The 22,708-nt window shown below is 41.5% G+C and overlaps 1 protein-coding gene across 6 annotated transcripts in view; it reads right to left on the bottom strand.

Moving 5' to 3' along the window:
* Positions 1 to 3,050: 3,050 nt before the first annotated feature.
* Positions 3,051 to 22,708, bottom strand: part of LOC126414581 (parathyroid hormone/parathyroid hormone-related peptide receptor-like) — a 776,049-nt gene continuing 756,391 nt past the window's right edge. For all 6 annotated transcript variants that reach the window (XM_050083357.1, XM_050083363.1, XM_050083361.1 and 3 more), the window contains one exon: positions 3,051 to 4,481. In XM_050083357.1, coding sequence (XP_049939314.1) covers positions 4,383 to 4,481 — 99 coding nt within the window. In that variant the 3' untranslated portion in view covers positions 3,051 to 4,382. The remainder of the gene's footprint in view (positions 4,482 to 22,708) is intronic.

Here is a 22,708-nt window from a genome sequence, read left to right as displayed (position 1 = left end):
CAAGAATGTCCTCGAAGTCGCCCCTTGACATAGGGGGTATATTCTGTGCTGAAGGTCCATGTCGTCCATATCAAGAATGTCCTCGAAGTCGCCCCTTGACATAGGGGGTATATTCTGTGCTGAAGGTTTACAAATTATTGTCTCCAAAAGTTGGGAGACATTTAGAGAGCTTAGCTTGTATTCTTTCCCGCATCACTCACACACGCATAGACCGCCATCGCTGCCTTGGTGAGTCGCCATCCCGTTGCGTTCTTTCAGAAATGCAAGCCAATGTCGACAGGGCATGTGCCACAGGCTGCGTCAGGACTACGTGAACATGTTTTTGACTTGAAGACGATCATAAAGCTAAAACACATGGGCTAAGGTACATGGGCTGGGCTCCCTTTCTGACTTTTAAGGGGCAAACAAACCTCGAGCTGTTCCCTTTCAGTAATGCTTTCTAAACGAAACCTGCTTCTTGGAGAACTCTCTATGATCTTATCACACTCATTCATTGCACAGAAACATTCAATTCCATTTCCTGGCAACACCACATACCAATTTGTAACATTCTTTCCCTTCCCTGTTGACTTTATTAAAAGTTACTGCTATACAGATACAGAACTGCATCTCAGAAACCGAGCGATAACACAGACCAAGCTTTTCCCTCGGTTTACTTGAAGTCGGTCGGCATGTCCTTAACCCGTTAACCTAATCTGCCCTCATTTTTTATGTAGTTGTTCTTATGCTGCATTATAACTAGTTTGACCTGATTAAGCCATCCAACTCCGGGCGAGGTTGGTATATAATCATGTAAATAAATAGCTAGTCTGGACTGTTTGGTGTATATGAACCACAAGAAAAACGCAAGATACGGTCCACACACTCTAGAATTCACAGACACCATATGTTGATTCTGACTGGCTAAAGCTGCTTCTGCTTTCAGTTACATAGTGACTCCTTTGTACAATCACTGATGCTGACTAGTGAGACATGGAAACAAAACGTCAGGATAGTTATGAATCTTTTTGGCAGCAAGTCAAACAATAATCTACAAGATGTAAAACAACCTATCTCCACAGTTGCGACCAGAAGGTCATTAGCGTCGATTTAATACTACGCTGAGAAAGTTCACAACGAGGTAGTGAGCACCGTGTTGACTAACCGTTAGCAGGCTGACAGATGAAGTTCAAATGGTTCAAATGGCTCTGAGAACTATGATACTTAACTTCTGAGGTTCAAATGGTTCTGAGCACCATGGCACTTAACTTCTGAGGTCATCAGTCGCCTAGAACTTAGAACTAATTAAACTTAACTAACCTAAGGATATCACACACATCCATGCCCGAGGCACAGATGAAGAAACGAGAAGACATAAGCTTTGTTGATTTACAGTATCAACGTGTAAGTAATCAAAAGCATACTGTCGAAAGGTCAATGCCTATACGACTAACAATATTCAGACTTTATCAACATTAAAAGAGCAGTGACAAAGATTACTGCGTCACTGTGGTGGAACTGCCATCAGACAGAACTCCTGTCACAATCAACACCCTAAGCATTCCGCCTGCGCAATATTTACAACTTTTCTGTCGACTGTGACATCAGGCAAGCCACTGTCGTAATATTTACACTTTTGATAATCTCTAGTACAACGCTAGTTCCTTCTGTGTCAGCTATTTCGTGCGCCTGCTTAAAACAATTTTATGAGTTCAGCAATTACTGAAAAACGTATTTTTCTGGGTGGTCTCTCTCTCTCCTTTCACTGGCTTCAAAGCTCGAGCAAAAGTCCTATTACTTCTTGTTGTGTCTGTTTCCGCAAACTGTGCCTCACCTTCAGCTTTGTCCCGTCTTATACTTCTGCCAAGACACCAAAACTTCCGACACCACGCTCCGAGCCGTCACCTGAATGACTTGCACGTTCCCCGGCCCTCAGCTACCCACTGTGACACAATGGTTGCATTCCGCCGTCGCACCGAGCGAGGTGGCGCAGTGGTTAGACACTGGACTCGCATTCGGGAGGACGACGGTTCAATCCCGCGTCCGGCTATCCTGATTTAGGTTTTCCGTGATTTCCCTAAATCGCTCCAGGCAAATGCCGGGATGGTTCCTTTCAAAGGGCACGGCCGACTTCCTTCCCCGTCCTTCCTTAATCCGATGAGACCGATGACCTCGCTGTCTGGTCTCCTTCCCCCAACCAACCAACCAACCAACCGCCGTCGCGCGACCCAGCGGATGCCAACACTAACACTCTACATAAATTTTAATAGTTCTCTATCCAAAGGTCAGATTACAATGTGATTTACACCAATAAATCTTAAATAAGGTAAAGCACACTTTCAAGTCATGTTCAACTATTCCTCCGTATGGTTATCTACTGTGTTTATTATGTAATGTCAGCAATCAGAAATAGCGTGGTCAGTGGCACAAGGGATTCCTGCCACATCTTTTCTCCACTCTAGTAACATATTTCTAACATTCCGGTTTGAGTAGTAAGCGCATAGTGTCAAGTTCTGTGATGATGCCGACATTTAAATGCGAATTGTAGAAAAATTATTTGGTATTTGTCATTTCTGGTCATAGTTATAATTTATTTCAATGTATGTTGCTATTAGTCAATTTCAACGTAGACGTTGTCATCGTGCTCGTATTCTGTTAGTACTCGATCGTAGTCTTGGATCTCAAAAACAACCTATACAATTCATGTCGAATGCTTCAAACGTCAACAAATCACCAATCGTATTCATACAGTGCACAGGGTGTTTCCTGGAATTTAAATCGTTCAGCATTCGTGCCTTATGTTCTCCTTTACTCGTTTTGGGTTGAAGTACTGTGTTCTAGTACTGACTGATATTTACGTCTAAGTCGATAAATTGTCTTTGAAAAGAGTTAATCCGAAAACGAAAATTATCTCCTTCGTATAATTTAACCATGCTGTGGAGTCACATTTTAGCAAAGATTAGTTTCGACGCTAAGCAATAAGTGTTTAAAATCAAGAGAAAACAGAAAAATATTTCCCTGAAAAGTAATTTCACAAAAAATGTATCTCTGGAGAAACAAAACTGCAGAACTTACATTCGTTAAAAACAACAAATTTATTAATATATATACAAACATTTTATTAACATAAAAACATTTTGAACATTTAACAGAGTACATTATGCGTGCTGCAATGGTGGTTACAAGGTTCCTACCCCCTTGTATTTTTCAGTATTATCTTAAGTAGCAAAATAAGGCGTTTCGATGACAACAAGTCTTTCGAACGCACAAAACGAATTGGTGATCCACTGACACAAATAACATATTATTTGGATCTAATGTCCTTCCATATATCCAGATACAGCTGTGTGAGAGTCAATTACATTACGGGGTAGACGACAAAGAGATTTCACAGTTTTGTTTCAGTAATTTCAAACTATGTAAACTACAAAGGTCGGGAACTTCACAGGAGCATTACGTCAGTTCATATGAAAATTTGCAACAACGAAGTGTATGCAAAGTAACCTGCTTACAAGATGCTGCACGTGCTATTATTTCTTGGTAATTTTATAATATGGAAATAAAGTGATACTACTCTCTTACTCAGAAAATTACTGGAATGTTTTTTTGATATTGTTTGGTTTCGTTTCAGGCCTTCTTATTTTGCAGACAGATGGGGAAATCCATTATCTAAAAGGAGACATGTTGAGTTACCCTTTATAAGCACAAAATCTGTTCAGCAGCCAAGACAAATTATTACTCATAGAGTATAAACTATAGTAATCTCATGACGATTCTGAGGATAAATAGGCGATCCACTGAACTCCTGCACAGGAAAAGAGTTACAATTTGGCTGACATTTCCCGTTCACTATGCTACTGTTAAAAATTTTGCATTTAATGCGTTTCACACATAATTCTGCCTTAATCACTAAACCGACTTCTTTTATACTCACAAACAAAAGCGACTCATTCATAATGATTGTGACGTCTAGAACTTCATAAAATCATGAGGAACACTTAGATTAAAGTTAATCTCTTACTTAGTTTGATGGGGAAAATTTATCATCATGGAAATGTACTGTTCGGGCATGTAAAACATTACATGCTATCAGTGACACAATTCACATATTCTTACATGATTAAGCCCGTTTAGGCAATCTTAAGCACGAATTTACGTTTTGTACTTATCGTTTTCAAATCAACAGCATTTATAACACTTATAAAAACCTTTAAATCATTCTACAGAACCTACTTGATTAAAAAATAATAATTTTCAGAGGAACTAATATCACATTGACCAAAGACGGCGAATCAGTCTTGTTTTGTCATTGGATGAACAATAATCTCGAAGTAAGATTTTTCACGTGTTGTCTTCCAAAAGGGTTTATGCAAGTACACTTCTTTCCTTCGCTGTATCGTTATTTAGTTCATGGTCTTCATTTCAATTGCAGCATCTGCTACACTGAAGTCTGACTTCAACTGGCGGTGGTCTTGACACGAGTGGGATTTTGCATCCGACAACTGAAAATTAAGTAAAACAATTATTACCATTTATTCAGTCTGTGTCTAAAAATATCTATGTGAATTATAGGTGGTGAGACATTTGAAAAAATCATGAACAGTAAAATGGGATGTTTCAAAATGACGTTTTAAAAATTTGATGACAGGTTCCTTATATCAAAACAAGGTAAAAATGTTCAGTAAACATGGACTATAAAATGCATACCTTAAGAGTTCTCAGCACTTGTTCATCCTCGATACTGTCAAACACACCTCTTCTACTGAACATGTGCATAATACCGAGTGGATATAATTAAACTTTACCTATTTAACAGTTATAACATGGAAACTAATTACCGTAAGACTACCAAACTTGCTAGCATTAATGTCAAGGACATGTGAAAGAGAAACAACGCAGAATAAATTTAACTGAAACACTTTTAATATGCTGCTACGCTGCATCACACCATTACTACTACAAGAGGGGCTCAACATGGCGCCCATCAGTGTCCAAAAAAGTTTGAAAGTGCATGACTGCATTCTGCACAGCAGAACGAAGCCTGGCCATATGCATGCTGGCTACCTTTCTTGATATGCTGCGATTCAGATCAGAACATGTGTGAATGTCCTCCTGGTAAACCTTGTCCTTGAGGTGTCCACAACCAGATATCACAGGGAGTAAGATCAGATGAACATGCCGGCCAAGCACCTGAAAACGATCGGCTGATAATTCGATCGTTTCGAAACGGGTTTCGGAGAAGCAGGTGAACTTCACGAGCGATGTGCTGTGGGACTCCACCTCGCATGAAAAATTTTGAGCTCAAAGCATCTCTACCCTGTTGGGAGGGCGAAGTGTGTTGCTGTAACGCTGGCCAGTAACACTGCACGTCTTTGCTCCTTGATCGCCAACGTGTTCAAAAAGAAAAAGCCACACCGTACGTTGACACGTTCACCATACAGAGGAAAGGAACTTCATGCACAGTGACTGGAGGTGCAGATCCCCACACTTGGCAGTTCTGTGTGTTCCCATCACCTTTCAGAGAAAAATGAGCTTCATCTCTCCTTGGGATGGTCCAGGGACACCACTCGTCAATTTCAATCCTTGCGAGAAAGTGGAGAGCGAAGTCAACATGTCGTTGTGCGTCCTGTGGTATAACGTGCTGTACGATATGGATCTTGTACGGATACCATTTGAGAATGGATCGAAGCATCTTCCGTACAGTGGACCACAGCACGTTCAACTGTCGTGGGACCCGTGCGCGCACTGCCTGACGATCGGGAATGGCGCGCAGCGTTGTCTGCCATAACGACAGCGATTTCATCAACCACCTGTGGTGCAACCGGTCGTCGGCCTCTTCCCGGAGAGACGCCCACTTCTCCAGTTGATTCTAACTTCTTCATCGTGTCCCGCACAGCAGGTGGAGAAAGATGACGCTTCCGCAATCCTATTCTCGAAGTGCAGCTGCAGCATTACTGTTACTTTGATAATAGTGCTTCACCAATAATGCCCTGCTCCCTTTGTCCAAGCTCATGTTGACACGACAACAAGAGCATTGCGACTGGTCAAGTATGTGAGACTACGAATCACGATGACTGAATACGGCACCTGTTGTCCCTATTTGTAACTGGACGGTGGCGCTGTGACGCATGGAAATCATGCGCCCCATATTCTGGACATTAATGCTACCATGTTTGGTACTCGTACGGTAATTAATTTCCGTGTTATAATGTGTTGAATAGGGAAAGTTTAATTATAACCACGTGGTACTTTAGAGATGTTTACTGGACATTTTTGCTCTGTTCTGGCCCATACCAATTCCTCTCAAAATATGGGAAGCAAAGAGCCTGCAGGACAAGAGATACGTTTCGTAGTATCGAGAATGAACAAGTGCTCATACCTATTAATATATGCGTTTTAGAGCCCACGTTTACTGAATATTTTTCCTTGTTGTGACGTAGGAAGCTGACGGCAAATTTTTAAAACGTCGTTCTGAAACATCCTGCACAACACCAAAATTTTTATTCATGAATAATCTTTAATGAATGAAAGTATTTTAACCGACAAGTGCATCAGAGACGTTTCATAGACTATTCTCCACATCTGCAATTTCAAATGGGTGTGATGCTCTATAACTAATTGTTAGTTACTATAGTCTGATTAAAATTCCTTTATATTTGTCGCTACAATGTTGTCACATCGGCTTTCGGATACCGCTCTGTTATAGGTAACTTACATACAGGTCGGGTCACTTCACAAATGCCGTTAATGTGTAGCGAGGGGCAATGTTGGAAGGGGCCGCCGTGTGGTATGTAGGAAATACAAGGTGGTGTGTCGATAGCTGGTTTTAAGTGACCAAAGACGGAACTGCCGCAGATGACGCGTTTTGTAACCCTCATGGCTTCAGCTAACCACAATCTCATAATACGCAATGTATCCAAGGAAACGGCGGCCAACAATCTGTGGCAAAAATAAAATTAAGATTTCTTTGTTCACGGCGATTAAAGTTAACTTCCACGAGCAAACACAAGACTGAAAAAGTTCAGTTTCATCGCTAAAAGCACACTACAATTTCCCGCTGTCATTGTTTATCTGAAGTTATTCTAACACAGGCCACACGAGCTGCCGCGTTCTGTATCGATGAGCAGTCCTTGTTGACACTTGGTTCCAGACGAGGAGAGAATACAATGATGAAAATAACGCGGCAGATAATTAGAAATAAAAAGTTACAATTACGATAATTAAGTGAATAAACATACGAACCAAATTCCTTTGATTAGATTTAGAAATTTTAAACATCGCTAAAGTTGACGAGATTGGAGCCTACGACCTTCTACACGTCACGTTCACACGCAAACCATTCCACTATGCCACGACGTTGGATTAAATAGTTTTATTTATGATTTTCGTGACCCAATTGCAAGGATGAATTGCAGCCTTCAAGAATTCGCCTCAAGCGATATCGTGCGGAACTTTATTTAACGTAAGCCAGTCTCTGTACATGTCACGCTAAATGGCTTCTTGTGCAGAAGAATCTAGTAATGGTGCGTTAGTGCTGTGTACGAAACGTGTATATTCCATTAGCATTCCTCCTTCTGTGCGTGTGTGTGTGTGTGTGTGTGTGTGTGTGTGTGTGTGTGAGTGAGAGAGTGTGTGTGCGCGCGCACGCGTATGGGTGGGTGTGGGATTGGGTGAGTGTAGTTGTGTGTATGAGCGTGTGCGTGTTGTCTTTGGTGTGGTTATCATGTGTGAGGAAAAGCTAAACGAAAGTGAGAGACCCATGATTCGGGGTCTAAACACTTTAACAAAAATGCCGAACAAGGAATTGGAACTGAGGTGACCAAGCGTCGTACCAGTTTGGCAACGGTGAACGGTTTGTACGTGACTTTGAGTTGGTCTAATTGGAAGAAACTGATTCGAACGCGTGAAGTGTCAACTATCAAGTAATTTCAATCCGACTATAACTATTGTTCTTCTTATTACGTAAAACACTCGTTAACTGCTGCAATAAACGAGGGAAAATTCTAGAGGGACATGAGCTATGGGGAAGGTGAATAGTAGACAAATAATGTCATGTAACATAATGTACGCTGCAAGACAGTGTACCCTACATGGCGGAAGGTAATGGTGAACATAATGAGGAAACGTGCGTATTTACCTCGGTACAAGCCATAACCTCTTAAATTTGCATTTTGACACATGTAAGATTTCCGATGGAGAAATTACAAACGTTTCACAGCGAATGTCACACACAGGTTGTGTAAACTTATCCTAACAGTCTTCTGTGATACTAGTTCAAAATTGCAGAAGCGCTACACTTCTTTCAGGCAAGCGAAAGTCCCTGCCTAAACTGATGTGATGCTTCCTTTCAGATTCGCTTATTACGATGATGGGACACCTGGGTACTTAATGTTCTCCACCGTGTGCCATGTTTTCTTATAATACCCTAAGTGTTACTTAGATTTTTGTTTCGTTCATATGAAACCAGACGATCTCCTATTTAGTACGTCTAAGTAAGACGATCAGAACACGTTCGTAGGATTAGCCGATCTGGAAAAAGCTTTCGACTATGTAAAATTGGTACAAAATGTTCGAAATTCTGCTACAAGGAAAAATGTGTGATGTACTGTATATACAAGAACCAAGGGGGTATAATAAGATTGGATGACGAAGAACTAAGTGCTCACATTAAAGAGAGTGTAAGACAGGGATGTAGTCACTCGTCGTCACTGTCCAATCTGTACACTGACGAAGCAATGACAGATATAAAAGAAACGTTGAAGACGGAAATAAAATCAGGATGAAAGATATCAATGATAAGATTCGCTGATGACATTGCTATCCTCAGTGAAAATGAAGGATTACAGGAGCTGAATGGAATCAACAGCCTAATGAGTACAGAAAGAGGTTTAAGAGTTAATCGAAGAAAGACGAAAGTAGTGAGAAATAACACAAATGAGAACAGCGAGAAATTTACGTCAGAATTGGGGACTGCAGAGTAGACGAAGTTAAGCAATTCTGCTACTTAGGCAGCCTAATAAGCCATCTTTGACAGGGCAAACAGGACGTAAAGAGCAGACAAGAACAGGTAAAAAGGGCATTCCTGGCTAAGGGAAGTCTACTAGTATCAAACATCGGCCTTAATCTGCGAAGAAATTTTTGAGAATGCACGTTTGTAGCGTATCATTGTGTGGTGGTGAAACAAGGACTTGGGAGGGTCTACAGCATCCTCATCACGTAGATCACAGAAAGTGCTGAAATAAAGAATCTGGTTAACGTTCACGACATCCTGAACAAGTGGGCCCAAGTCATTTACATGTACATCTGGACACATACACTGCGTGGTGGAGGGTACCCGTTTCTGTTCCACTCGCAAACAGAGAGAGGGAAAAACGGCTGTGTATAGAGTATCCGTAAGAACCCTAATTTCTCTAATACTATGTTCATGGTCCTTTCGCGAAACATTGTTGACCGTGAATAGTTCTACAGTTTCTCTAATTTTCCAAAGCAATGCCTCGCGGAGAGGACATCGTCTTCCCTCGGGGTATTCCCATTTGAGATCACGAAGCATCTCTGCAATAGTCGATAACACCCATCGGTAAAAAATCTAGCAGCATGCCTGTGAACTGCTTCGATGTCTTCCTTTAATCCAACCTGGTGGTCATCCCAGATACTCGAGCAGTACTCAGGAAATGGTCGCTCTAGCGTTCTATGCTTCGTCTCTCTTGCATATGAGCTACATTTTCCCAAAAGCCTCCCAACAAATCGAAGGCGAGCATTAGCCTTCCCTATTACCAACCTATCGTGCTCATTAACTTCACGCATAGATATTTCATCGATGTGATTATGTCAAGCAGCACACTACTGATGTATTCCAACGTTACAGGCTAGTTTTCCCTACTCATCTCCATTAACTGACATTTTCCTACGTTCAGAGAGAGGTGCCATTCATCACACCAACTAGAATTTCTGTCTGAGTTACCTTGTATCCTCTTACGGTCTCTCGACGATACCTTCCAGTACACCACAGCGAATTGAGCAAATGGCAATAAATTGCTCTTCACCATGTCCACCAGATTGTTTGCTTATATACAGAACAAGAGCAATCCTATTCCCAGAGGCAGTCCTGACGACACCCTTGTTTCTGATGAGCACAATGAGGTCTATGTAATATATTCTGTTACTTAAAAATCCTTCGAGCCACTCACGTATCTGGGAAGCTAATTCTTATACTCGGATCTTTGTCTACAGTCTGCAGTGGATCACCTTGTCAAAGGCTTTCCAGGAGTCTAGGAACATGGAATCTGCATGTTACCCTCCATCCAGGGTTTTTAAGCTATCATGTGAGAGAAGGGTAAGCTGAGCTTCACACGAGACATTATTTCTAAATCCGTGCTTATTTGTAGACAGAATCTTTTCTGTCTAAAGGAAATATATTCGAACTCAGAATTTGTTCAAGAATTCTACAGCCAATCAATGTTAAGAATATTGGTCTGTAATTATGCAGATCTGTTCTTTTAGCTTCCCTATACACAGGTGACAACTTCACTTTTCTCCATTCGCTTGGCACTTTGTGCTGGACCAGTGATTCGCGATAATTTTAAGCCAAGTAAGCGGTCATTGTCGGAGAGTTGAATCTGGATTCCGTCTGGACTTATTTGCTTTCAGCTCTTTCAGTCGCTTCTCTCTCCATGTTGTGCGTTAAACAGCATCAAAACATAACAGGTCCAACTCCGGCCTGAAATGTACCACTCACAAGATACGTGTTACACACTTCATTGGGTAGTCAACACAGTCGACAATAATTTGAAATGAGACAAAAATCACCACTCGACAGATGACACTGTCTGTCTTCCCGCTTAAGTCCCTATAATTTCATGAAATTTCCATGATGGGGGTGCTATACGTAGTATTCAAAATGCCACCTGTGACGGAGGGGCGTTCCAAGCAGAAAGCTATCATTGAGTTTCTTTTGGCAGAAAACCAGAGTCTCGCAGATATTCGCAGGTGCTTGCAAAACATCTACTAAGATCTGGCAATGAAGAAAAATCACGGTGAGTCGTTGAGCAAGGCGTCAGTTGTATCGCAACAAGGTCGCACAAACCTGTCTGCCCCCTGCCCGTGCTGGCAGCATACAGCTGTGACTCTTGCGACGTTGGAATGTGTGGACAGTCTAATTCGGGCTGATCGATGGATCACCTTGAAACCACCCGCTGCTGGACGTCTCTGTTGGTAGTGCTGACACGATCGTCCACCAGATGGGATTCTCAAAGTTGGAATGTATGGACAGTCTCATTCGGGCTGATCGATGGATCACCTTGAAACCACTCGCTGCTGGACGTCTCTGTTGGTAGTGCTGACACGATCGTCCACCAGATGGGATTCTCAAAGTTGGAATGTATGGACAGTCTCATTCGGGCTGATCGATGGATCACCTTGAAACCACTCGCTGCTGGACGTCTCTGTTGGTAGTGCTGACACGATCGTCCACCAGATGGCATACACAAAGACCTGTGCCCGTTTGATTCCTCACTGCCTAACAGAAGAACTTAAAGAACAGTGAAGGCTGATGGTGACAATCTTTGGTGAAACATCGTCACAGGCTATGAAACACGGACTCATCATTTCGAAACGGCTATTCATGGAGTGGCGTCGCACCGCATTTCCTAAGTAGAAAAAGTTCAAAGCCGCACCCTCAATGGATGTCTTCTGGGACTTTGAATGGGTTATTCTGTTTGATGTCCTCTCGCATGGTGCAACGGTCAACTGTGAACTGTATTGTGCTATCCTCAGGAAATTGAAGATACGACTTCAGCGTGTTCGTCACCACAAAAATGCAAACAAACAAATCCGTCTCCATGACAGCACAAGGCCTCTCACAACTCAGCGCAACCGGTGGAGCTCATAAAACTTCATTGGAGTGTTCTTCCTCATCCACCCTACAGCCCGGCTCTCGCACCTTCCAAGTTCCATCCGTTTGTCCCAATGGAGGATGCAGCCGAAGGTAACAGAAAATGGATGGTGGGAAAGGAATTTATGTAGGAAAAAACGTTGGCTCCACGTCGACCAGCAGAATGGTACCACTAAGGTGGTGTAGGATCGTCGCATTGAACGGGGATTATGTTGAAAAACTGTCCGCCCCGGTAGTTCAGTGGTCCACGTGACGGCGACAGAATGTCATGCCAAGGGGTCCAGGTTCGATTCCCGGCTGGGTTGGAGATTTACTCCGGTCTGGGACTGGGTGTTGTGTTGTCCTAATCAGCATCATCTCATCTTCATCGACACAAGTCACCGAAGTGGCGTCAACTCTAAAGACTTGCACAAGGCGAACGGTCTACCCAACGGGAAGCCCTAGCCACACGACATTTCATTTCGTGTTGAAAAACTGGTTTTGTATCCAATAGAGTGGGGAATAATATGGGCTATTGGAACCCTGAATAAAGGCAGCGTACTTGCAGAAAAAAGTGTTACATTACTTATTGAACGCCCCTCGTACTACCACAAATTTCAAATGATATAGCACAGCTATAAATCGTCTTTTTATTGCAGGTTTTATTCGGTAAATCTAGATTTCAACAACTGCCTAGCCATTATCAATGCACTGTTTTATAGTATCAATGCATGTTCTAATACGTCAGTCCCCTGTTGTTCGGACCCGAAAGAACTTGGAAGAGTAGTTAAACGGAATGGACAGTATCTTGGAAGGAGGATATACGATGGAAGTCAATAAAACCGAAACAGGGATAACGGACTGTACTGGAATTAAATCAGGTGATGCTGAGGGAATTTCATTAGGAAAGGAGACACTTAAAATAGTAGCTGAGTTTTTCAATTTGGATAGCAAAATAATTGATAATGGCCGAAGTAGAGATGATATAAAATGTAGATTAGCAATGCAAGAAAAGCGTTTTTGAGGAAGAGGAATTTGTTAACATAAAAAGTAGGTTTAAGTGTAAGGAAATATTTTCTAAAAATGTTTGTATGGAATATACAAAGTGAAACATGAAACATTTAGACAAGAAGAGAATAGAAGTTTTTGAAATGTACTGTGACAGAATAATTCTGAAGATTAGGTGGTTAGATTGCGTACCTTATGAGGAGGGCCTGATTTTCCGGAAGATGTCTGTCTAATTCACATGACACGAAATCAGTGAACAGGTTTGTCTGACCGTCTCCCAACAATCAGTGAAGAGTTGGTACGATGCTGCAGCCAATGTTTTTGGTCACATAGCTTCACAGTCTAGTTTCTGTCAAACTCTAATAGTCCCATAATCCTACAGATTCGTACCTGTATCTTCATCGACACGTCGACTTTTCCGTAGCGGTCCTCAGCGTATTCTTTCGGAACCACCCACTCTCTTTTCTGTGGAGTCCCGTGTACAATGTGTTTAAATTATTTGTTTCTTTAACCCTCTTGTACGTCTTCCAACGTCAATTAATTTTTCGATAGCTTCACAGTTTTCTTGCAGCCATTTCCCTTCAGCTTGCTAGTACATCCTATTGATTTCATTTCTAAGCCAATAATAGTGACTCGATTTCGAACGGAGAAAGACGTGGTTTCGTATCGACAGGTACTACAACACTGAACTTGTATTGGATGTGTGATTATCTGATTAACCTAGACAGCAGTTCCCATCTAAGTTCGGCATGGGTCTCGCCGTTACACCCAAATCATCAAGGATGACCCCGTCTCAGAATGGGAGGACAGCGGACAGAATAGAGATGCAATAACAGGATTCAACGTCAACCATATAATATCGTTTCCCCTCTTGGGCAACCACAAACGCAGTAGGTTGAAATATTCTTCTGAAGGTAAGCAATAGGACCTCCCACTACTCAAAGAAAAGACTAGGTAATAGGTGGGTTACAGTTTTGACGACCGTTCACCACCTGAAATATTTGTCATAAGAAAAAATAGTGTTGATACAATTTCAGCTATATCCCGTCCTGCACCTGTAGTACACAGCAGCAATGAGAGCTGCAGACTCGTTCGACCAGCGGAGAGAAAGATATACTATTGGCAGTAGGTCACTCTAGTGGAGGCATCGTTTTCCTTATTTCCTTTTGGACATTGTAATAGCAAGCAGTTCGCTCATATGGAAGTGTAATAATGGACAAAAATGTTACCAACTCTATTTTCACCATGCTTTTGCAAGGCAGCCTTCAACTGGGTGAAACATAAAGAGAAAACGAAAGGCATTCGTCACAAAAAACCAACTTAATTTATAGAGTTTTCCGTTCATATCAAATCAAGTGAAATAAAATAAGATTACAGCACCGATTAAAATAAATAAATGTAAAAATTTAGGCAAAAATATGAACAGGAGGCACAAGTGAAGCTGTCTACACAAACTGGCCATAAGGCAAAACCACTACACGAATTTTAAAAGAGTTTTATCTATAAATATGTCCACTGATCTGTTTATTCCAAGCAAACAGTGTAAAAAAGACAATAAGTACATTTACTGACATTATCTGTTGCCAACAGGAAAGATATTACAGAAAACCACCAAAACACATGGCACAAAATGCACAACTGAAACAATTCAGCGACATGTCTAGCATTTAAGTGCAAAAATGAGTCTGTTGGCTCCAAGCAATTGAAATAAATGTGAGATTTTCATATTCTTGTAAACTGAGGGAAATAAATTAGTCTGTGGGACAGTACACCGGTCACGAAAGCGTTAAGAAAGTTGTTGAAACGTGCTCCTTCAAGACGATTCAGTCAGTTTCATCACTGTGCAGAGACTGTTTTTAATCAAGATTACTAGCGCCAAGGTTGGCTTTCAGACACCTTACGTCACGGAGAAATAGTATTTAGCAAATATTCTATACGCCGTTGTGATACCATATGCATCGAAGTCTAATTGTTCTCTAATAGTTTTCTGTGAGGTAACTGAAACATTATCCTCCATTGAGACACTGTAATCAATAATCTTATTAGAGATATAGGTGTCCTGAATGTTTCACTAGAAGTTCCACCAACTTTTTGTGTTGCTACATATCATTAACCCACTTTCACAGTTACTTCTAATGTTGTGGATTAGATAACTACAGTTAAACGGTAATTATGGAAAATAGAGATTACAGTTGGCAAATGCTTCTAGGATTAAACTACTAGGAGTATATACTGTAGATTATATTCACTGTGCGTGCGTGTGCTTGTGTGTGTGTGTGTGTGTGTGTGTGTGTGTGTGTGTTAGTGTGTTTAGTGTGTGTTACTGAGTAATAATTGTATCAGAAGTAGTGACAGTCTTGAAGACAGATCACTGCTGACTCCAAAGTGAATGATATTCGGAGCGTAACGTGATACGGGCGTCGTCAAACGCTGTACTGGCTGTCTGACCAACAGGTGAGTGCGGCATAGGCAATACTCGCATTTCAGTGCAGCTAGAGTGTGGCTGCAAGACGCATGACGCACCATTCCTAACATCGTGCTGACATTGGCTACTGATGCGGCACGCTGTCAAGGCTGCACGTGGTTAAACTGATTCAGAGAAAGTCACTACAAAGAAGTTCCTATGAGCAACCAAGCAGTCAGTTACCGGTGTATCACTCTAGAATTCAAATGGTCATCGACAACCGTTGACTAATCATAACATCTAGAAAACCTGTGCCTGTACTCACCTCATCTCAGAGGGTACAGAGGTTATCATGGGCGCAAGAACATCGTTAATGGCCGCTTAAAACAAGAATAAAGTCTTGTTGTGGTAGACGTCTGCACACAGAGAGCGAGCAGTAATATTCACTCTCATTTTTGTGTTTCCTTATGTTGTCCAGAAAGTGGCAGATGACTTGTCTATGCTAACAACATATAGTTCCGGACGATAGGAAGAAGAAAGAAGGAAGATTGGGTTTAACGTCCCGTCGGCATCGAGATCGTTAGGGACGAAGCACAAGCTCGGATTCTGTCAAGGATGGGGAACGAAATCGGCCGTGCCTTTTCAAAGGAACCATTCCAGCATTTGCCTGGAGCAATTTAGGGAAATCACGGAAACATACCTCTGTATGGACGAACCGGGGTTTCAACCGACGTCCTCCCGAATGCGAGTCTAGTGAACTAACGAATGTTTCACTCCGCTCGGGCGGACGGAATAGTGAATGAAAGAACAATGTTGTTTTGACTTTATTTCGTTGACTTTTATCTTATGAATAAGATGAGAGGAGCAACGGATGCAGCGTACTGGTAGTAGTTTGAGGTATGATACAGATATTAGTGAAAGGGGAAGGCAAGCACATGGATTCCCGAAGAGTGCTGGAGCAAGGACGTACGACCAAATGCAAGTAAGAGTTACATTGGACCTTTTATACTACAAGACATATGTATCGGAAACATAAGGAAGGTGAGCAGGATATTAGTAAGTGAGACGAAATTTAAAGGAATCAGAATAGGGCCAACTATACACCCCTACAAAAGTATTCAATATCATAGTGTTTAGTACAATGACCTCTTATAGTACATCCATTGAGGTTTGTACAATACCTTCTTAACAAAATAAACATAATTTCACCTGACAACATGTAGGATTTTGATTAGTTAAAAAAGTTATTACAAAACAATGCAGGTTTTCTTCTAAGTGAACATCTTAAAAACAGAAACAGTGAAACTGTTTGTCTCATGATGATGATTATCACTCTTCAGTAGTGAGTGTCCTTCCCGTACACGGATGAGTTCTTCCACTCTGCATGACATGCTCTGGATGAGACCAACATGTTTATTTTGGGTATGAGGTCCCACTCCTCAATGGCAGCTTCAGTGAGGTCCTGAAGACTGTCAGGTGGATTCGGACGCTGTGCAGTGGCCACATTCAGCAGGTCCCATGCATGTTCAAGGGCGTTCAAGTTCAAGCCTGGGAGCTTTTCTGGTTAAATCATTCGGTTGACGTTGTATTTTCGAAGATACCGAGACACTGTTAGAGCACTGTGCGATCTTGCATTGTCACCGACTGACGTCTTTAGGGCCTTACAACCATCTGTAGGACCTCTTGGAGGTATCGGGGACCAGTCAAATGCCGTAGATAGGAGTTAGAGGGGTCCGCCTTCTTATTATTATTGCCGCCCAGAACATTACACTTCCTCCTGGAAATGGATGGACTACCTGCACATATCGGCGTTTCTGGTCTCCTCTAGCGCTTCTCCAAACCCTAACACATCTAGTGTCTGGTCGCAAACCAATCCTGGTCTCGTCAGCAAATATGACATTACTCCATTCTAAAATGGTCCAGTGTTGGATGTGCAACAGCCCAGGTCCTTAGATTGCGTCGGTTCCGTTTGTTAAGTGCAAAATTTCTCATTGGCCTTCTGGATGAAGACCACTTTAATGGTTTGTTTGGTCTGAAGATACGAATCCCTGTTGGTCGGGGTAGGCCATTTCCCATAATTGTAGCAGTTGGCGCTGGGCACCTACGATACGACAGTAGGAGGAAACGGTCATACTTTGGTGTTGTCATACGAGGACGACATTTGCGAGGTCCATCGTTCACATTTCCTCTCTCTCTGTACTTTCTCCACACCTTAGACACACCACTCTGAGTGACGACTAACCGATCGGCGACACCTTGCTGTGTATGATCTGTTGAAAGTAAAACTACTATCCTGATTCTATCAAAGTGTTGTATGCCTCTACGTGGCATGTTATTGCAGTGCTGAACACAAACTGAATCAAGCTGTTGTTGATACTGGTCTGCTCGCCGTGTGCCGTTGCGCCACAAAGCATCTCAATAGTGAACAGTGTCCAGTATGTAGGCTCTACCTGGATAATGCTTGAAATGCATGGATCATTGAAACCTGTAGTACGGTATACAACATTTTACGACAGTATTCCAAACTTTTGTTGAGCAGCGTAGAATGGGTAAGGTAAGTAATGAGACGGTGAGAGAAACAGGGGAAGAGTCGCACATGCAAGACACCATAGAAAAGACAAATCCGGATCCAAGTATGTATTAAAAGAATATCAGTTGGCGAGGTATCAGTAAATCCTCATGAAATTACACTAGGAGGCAGGAGAGAATGAACGTGGGAAGAAGAGAGGACAAGACGGCGACAGACTGGAGAGAGCAACGTGGTGGGACAGGAAAGCATGGCGTATTCAATGTCCCGAGTAGACCCAACCAGGGGGTGGAAATTGAAGAAGTTGATGGTGGTCAATGAATATAAAATAATAAATGTCGTGTAGGCCGTTTGCCGGGTGCAAGTCTTTCGATTTGGCGCCACTTCGGCGACTTGTGCGTCGATGGGGATGAAATGATGATGATTAGGGCAACACAACACCCAGTCCCTGAGCGGAGAAAATCCCCGACCCGGGCCCTTAGGACTGACATTCTCTCGCGCTGACCACTCAGCTACCGGGGGCGCACGTCAATGAATATGACGAGACTCGACTCTCACATGTGTAAAGTTTGTTTCCTTGAACACTACGTAACCTAGCTCAGCCGAGTTACACTTACTCTGCTATTCACACTTAAGCGCCTGGCAGAGGGTTCATCGAACCACTTTCAAACTATTTCTATACCGTTCCACTCTCGAGAAGCTAGTGGGTAAACGAACACTTAAAATTCCGTGCGAGCCCGGACTTTCCTTATTTTATTATGATGGTCGTTTCTCCCTATATAGGTCGACGTCAACAAAATGTTTTCGCATTTGAGAAGAAAGTTGGTGAATGAAATTTAGTCAGAGGATACTACCGTAAAGTAAATCGTCAGTTTATAATTATGTCCATCCTAAATCCTGTATCATGTCCGTGACACTCACTCCCTATTTCTCGATAGTACAAAACGTACTGCTCTTCACTGAACCTTCTCGACGTACTCCGTTGATCCTGTTTGGTAAGGATGTCATAGCGCGCAGAAGTACTCCAAAAGAGGACTGACAAGCGTAGTGTAGGCAGTCACTTTAGAAGACCTGTTGCACGTAAAATTTCTGCTAAGGAATTGCAGTCTTTCGTTAGCTCTCTTCGTAGCGTTATCTATGTGATCGTTCAAGTTTCAGTTACTCTGCTACGGTCGCAGGTTCGAATCCTGCCTCGGGCATGGATGTGTGTGATGTCTTTAGGTTAGTTAGGTTTAAGTAGTTCTAAGTTCTAGGGGACTGATGACCTCAGATGTTAAGTCCCATAGTGCTCAGAGCCATTTTGTCAGTTACTCGTAACTAAAATTTTTAAGTCTTTGGTTGAATTAACAGCCTTTAGGTTCGTTGGATTTATCGTGTACCCGCAAATTACATTTTCTCACCAAACAGCTATCTTCTATAATTCATTATGCAATTCGGTTTGATCATTTGATCACTTTACGAGAGGCTAAATGAAAGCATCATCTGCAAACAGTCTAAAGCGGCTGCTCAGATTCCCTCCTAAACGGTTTTTAGAGATCATAAACAGCAAAGGGCCTAAAACACATCCTTGGGAAACGCCAGATATCATTTCTCTTTTACTGGATGACTTTCCGTCTTTTTAGTACGAACTGTGAGCTTTCTGGTAGGAAATAAAAGCTCCAGTCGCACAATTGAGACGATACTCCGTAGGACGCAGTTTGATTAGAAGTCACTTCTGGGGAACGGTGTCACAAGCCTCAAACTCTAAAAGTATGAAATAAATTTGAGATACCCCGTTAATAGCACTCATTACTTCGTGTGAACAAAGAGCCAATTGTGTTCCACAAGAACGATATGTTCTGAGTCAGTGCTGGCTATTTGTCAATAAATCGTTTTGTTGGAGGTAATCCTATTGTGCATCGTCGTTAGCAATAATTTGTAATTCAGCGGATTACCCCTACATTCTTTCTTGAGTATGAGTGCGATATGTGCAACTTTCCAGTCTTTTGCTACGGATCTTTCGTCGAGCAGGCGGTTGTACCTGATTGCTACGTATGAATCTACTGTGTCAGCATACTCTGAAAGGAATCAAACAGGTGTACAATCTGGGTCGACAGCCTTGCCTTTATTAAGTAATTCAAGGTTCTTCGCTACACTGAGTGCATCTGCTTCTAAGTTAATCATGTTTGCAGTTGTTCTTGTTCGAATTCTGTAATGTTTACTTTCTCTATTTTGGTGAAGAAATTTTGGATAGTCGTATTTAGTAATTCTGCTTTGGTAGCACTATCACCGGTCACATTACCAACGCTATTGCGCAGTGACGATTCTAACTGTCTTGACGCTGCTGTATTTTATGTACGACCAGAATCTTTTGGGTTTTTTTGCTTCATTTCGAAACTGAGCGTTACTGTGAAAATATTAAAGGCATCTCGCATTGAAGTCCGTGCTATGTTTCGAGCTAGAGTAAAGCATCGCCAGTCTTGGAGCTTTTGAAGTTTTGCATTCTTTTAAATACAGCACGCTTTTTCGTTGCTTGCACAACAGTGTTCTGACCTGTATAGATCATAAAATAGGTCAGAACACTGTTGTGCAAGCAATGAAAAAGCGTGCTGTATTTAAAAGAATGCAAAACTTCAAAAGCTCCAAGACTGGCGATGCTTTACTCTAGCTCGAAACACAGCGCGGACTTCAATGCGAGATGTTTTTAATATTTTCACAGTAACACTCAGTTTCGAAATGAAGGAAAAAAAACCCAAAATAAATAAATTGTTGTCAGTTTATTCAGTTTGATTTTGCTTAAACGACATCCGGTCGTTGCTTATATAGTTAGTTAGACTGGCAGCAGTGAAGGTTTTTTTTTTCTTTTTTTTTTTTTTTTTTTGAAAGTATCAAGCAACTTTTTACTGATTTATCTAGTTTTGGAGGCACTAACTGCGAGAGCAATTGAAAATTACCGTGTAAAAGAAAAGAACTAAGTACCATTGTAGTCCACAGATGACAGCATATTTCTGGGATGTAATGCAGTGAAAAACTATGTAACCACGTAAATTTTCACAGAATATTATGTTATTTACGTATTTTGTATTAGCCACAAATGTGAATATTAAAAGAAAATATTCTATTGTACTGTATACTGTTGATCTAATAAAGTAAAATATGTTACCAATGTTGTTTTGGTTGGTACGTCGAATATGTAGGCACGTTTTCATAATTAGGCGTACAAATTGTTTGAAAGATTTAAATTATACTGTTTGTAAGACAGAATGAGTTGGGGAAGTAAATGTTCTGCATCATTTTCATTTTAAATCAAAAGTGGACCAGAAATATCCAACCCAGAGCGACACAGTCACAGATTAGTCAATTCTCGTTTTCAGAGAAATGAAGGCAAGAAAAAAACAAATATACACTTTAAGCTACTCAGCACTATAATTCACTGAATTATTTCAAAGATATATTCTGTCAAGTGATGGAAGCTGCAGATAAAATAAAGCTAAAATGAATCTATATACTTCTCTAGTTTTCCAAAAGCATATACTGTTTCTTATATTTTGCGTTTTTAGATCTTAGTAACGAGATTTGTGGGTTTTTACTAAGTATTGGTCATAAAACTTAATACAATTCGAATAATACAATCTGTTCTTTGTGGATGTATACAGCTATTCCTGCAAACAAACGCCATTCCACACGTTACACCTGTGGTAATGGATCATGTGCTAATTCATGGAAAGAAACAAATTTGTTGTATTATTTAAACAACTACGTTTCGTGTTCCTGGCCAACGCCACGCACGTAACGCATACAAAGTTTTATTTTATGTTACTTGACTATGTTTCACCATACTCTCTGGTGAAGTGTTAAGTCAAATTTAAAATAAAAGGGGCTGATTTGGCAGTTTTATCAAATGTTATACCTAATACAGACACAGCTACATTGGTAAATGACATAAGGAGGCTATTACATAGTAATGTCTTCGTGCACAATTTGCAAGATCTGTATGTATTAGCAATAGTTTCATTCATTCTATTCAGACTGTCGCTATCGAAGATGTATGGTCAACACATGGCCTCGGCGATACAGACAGCCTACCATAAGTGCAAACACAATGGAGGGGTATCTGTTGAGAGGTCAGACAAACATATGGTTCCTGAAGAGGGGCAGCAGCCTTTTCAGTAGCTGGAGGGGCAACAGTCTGGTTGATTGACTGATCTGACGTTGTAACATCAACCAAAACAGCCTTGCTGTGCTGGTACTGCGAATGGCTGAAAGCAAGGAGAAACTACAGCCGTAATTTTTGCCGAGGGCATGTAGCTCTGCTGCATGGTTAAATGATGATGGCAGCCTCCTGGGGAAAATATTCCGGAGGTAAAATAGTCCCTCATTCGGATCTTCGGATGGGGACTACTCATGAGTACATCGTTATCAGGAGAAATAAAATTCACGTTCTACGGATTGGAGCGTGAAAGGTCAAATTCTTTAATCTGGCAGGTAGGTTAAAAATTTTAAAAAGGGTAATGGACATTGTAATAGTGGGAATTAGTGAATTTCGGTCGCAGGACGAACAGCAGTTCTGGTCAGATGAATACAGGTTTATAAATACATAATCGAATAGCGGTAATGCAGGAGTTGGTTTAATAGTGAATAAAAATTGAAACGCGGGTAAGCTATTATGAACAGAATAGTGAGTAGCAGAGTAAACACGTAAGTAGAGTAGTGATCGCATTATTGTAGCCAAGATAAACACGAAGCCCACACCCACCACACCGGTACAAGTTAATATGCCATCTAGGCCCGTGGATGAGGAGAAGATTGAGGAAATATATGATGAGATAAAAGAAATTACTCAGATGGACTATAATGTAATAGTCATGGGGGACTGGAATTCTGTAGTAGGTAAAGAAGGTAGAGAAGGGAAAGTAGTAGGTGCATATGGACTGGCAAAAAC

The sequence above is a fragment of the Schistocerca serialis genome, chromosome 1, assembly GCF_023864345.2.
Source record: "Schistocerca serialis cubense isolate TAMUIC-IGC-003099 chromosome 1, iqSchSeri2.2, whole genome shotgun sequence".
Lineage (NCBI taxonomy): Eukaryota > Metazoa > Arthropoda > Insecta > Orthoptera > Acrididae > Schistocerca > Schistocerca serialis.
This window is presented reverse-complemented; position numbering and strand designations above follow the sequence as displayed.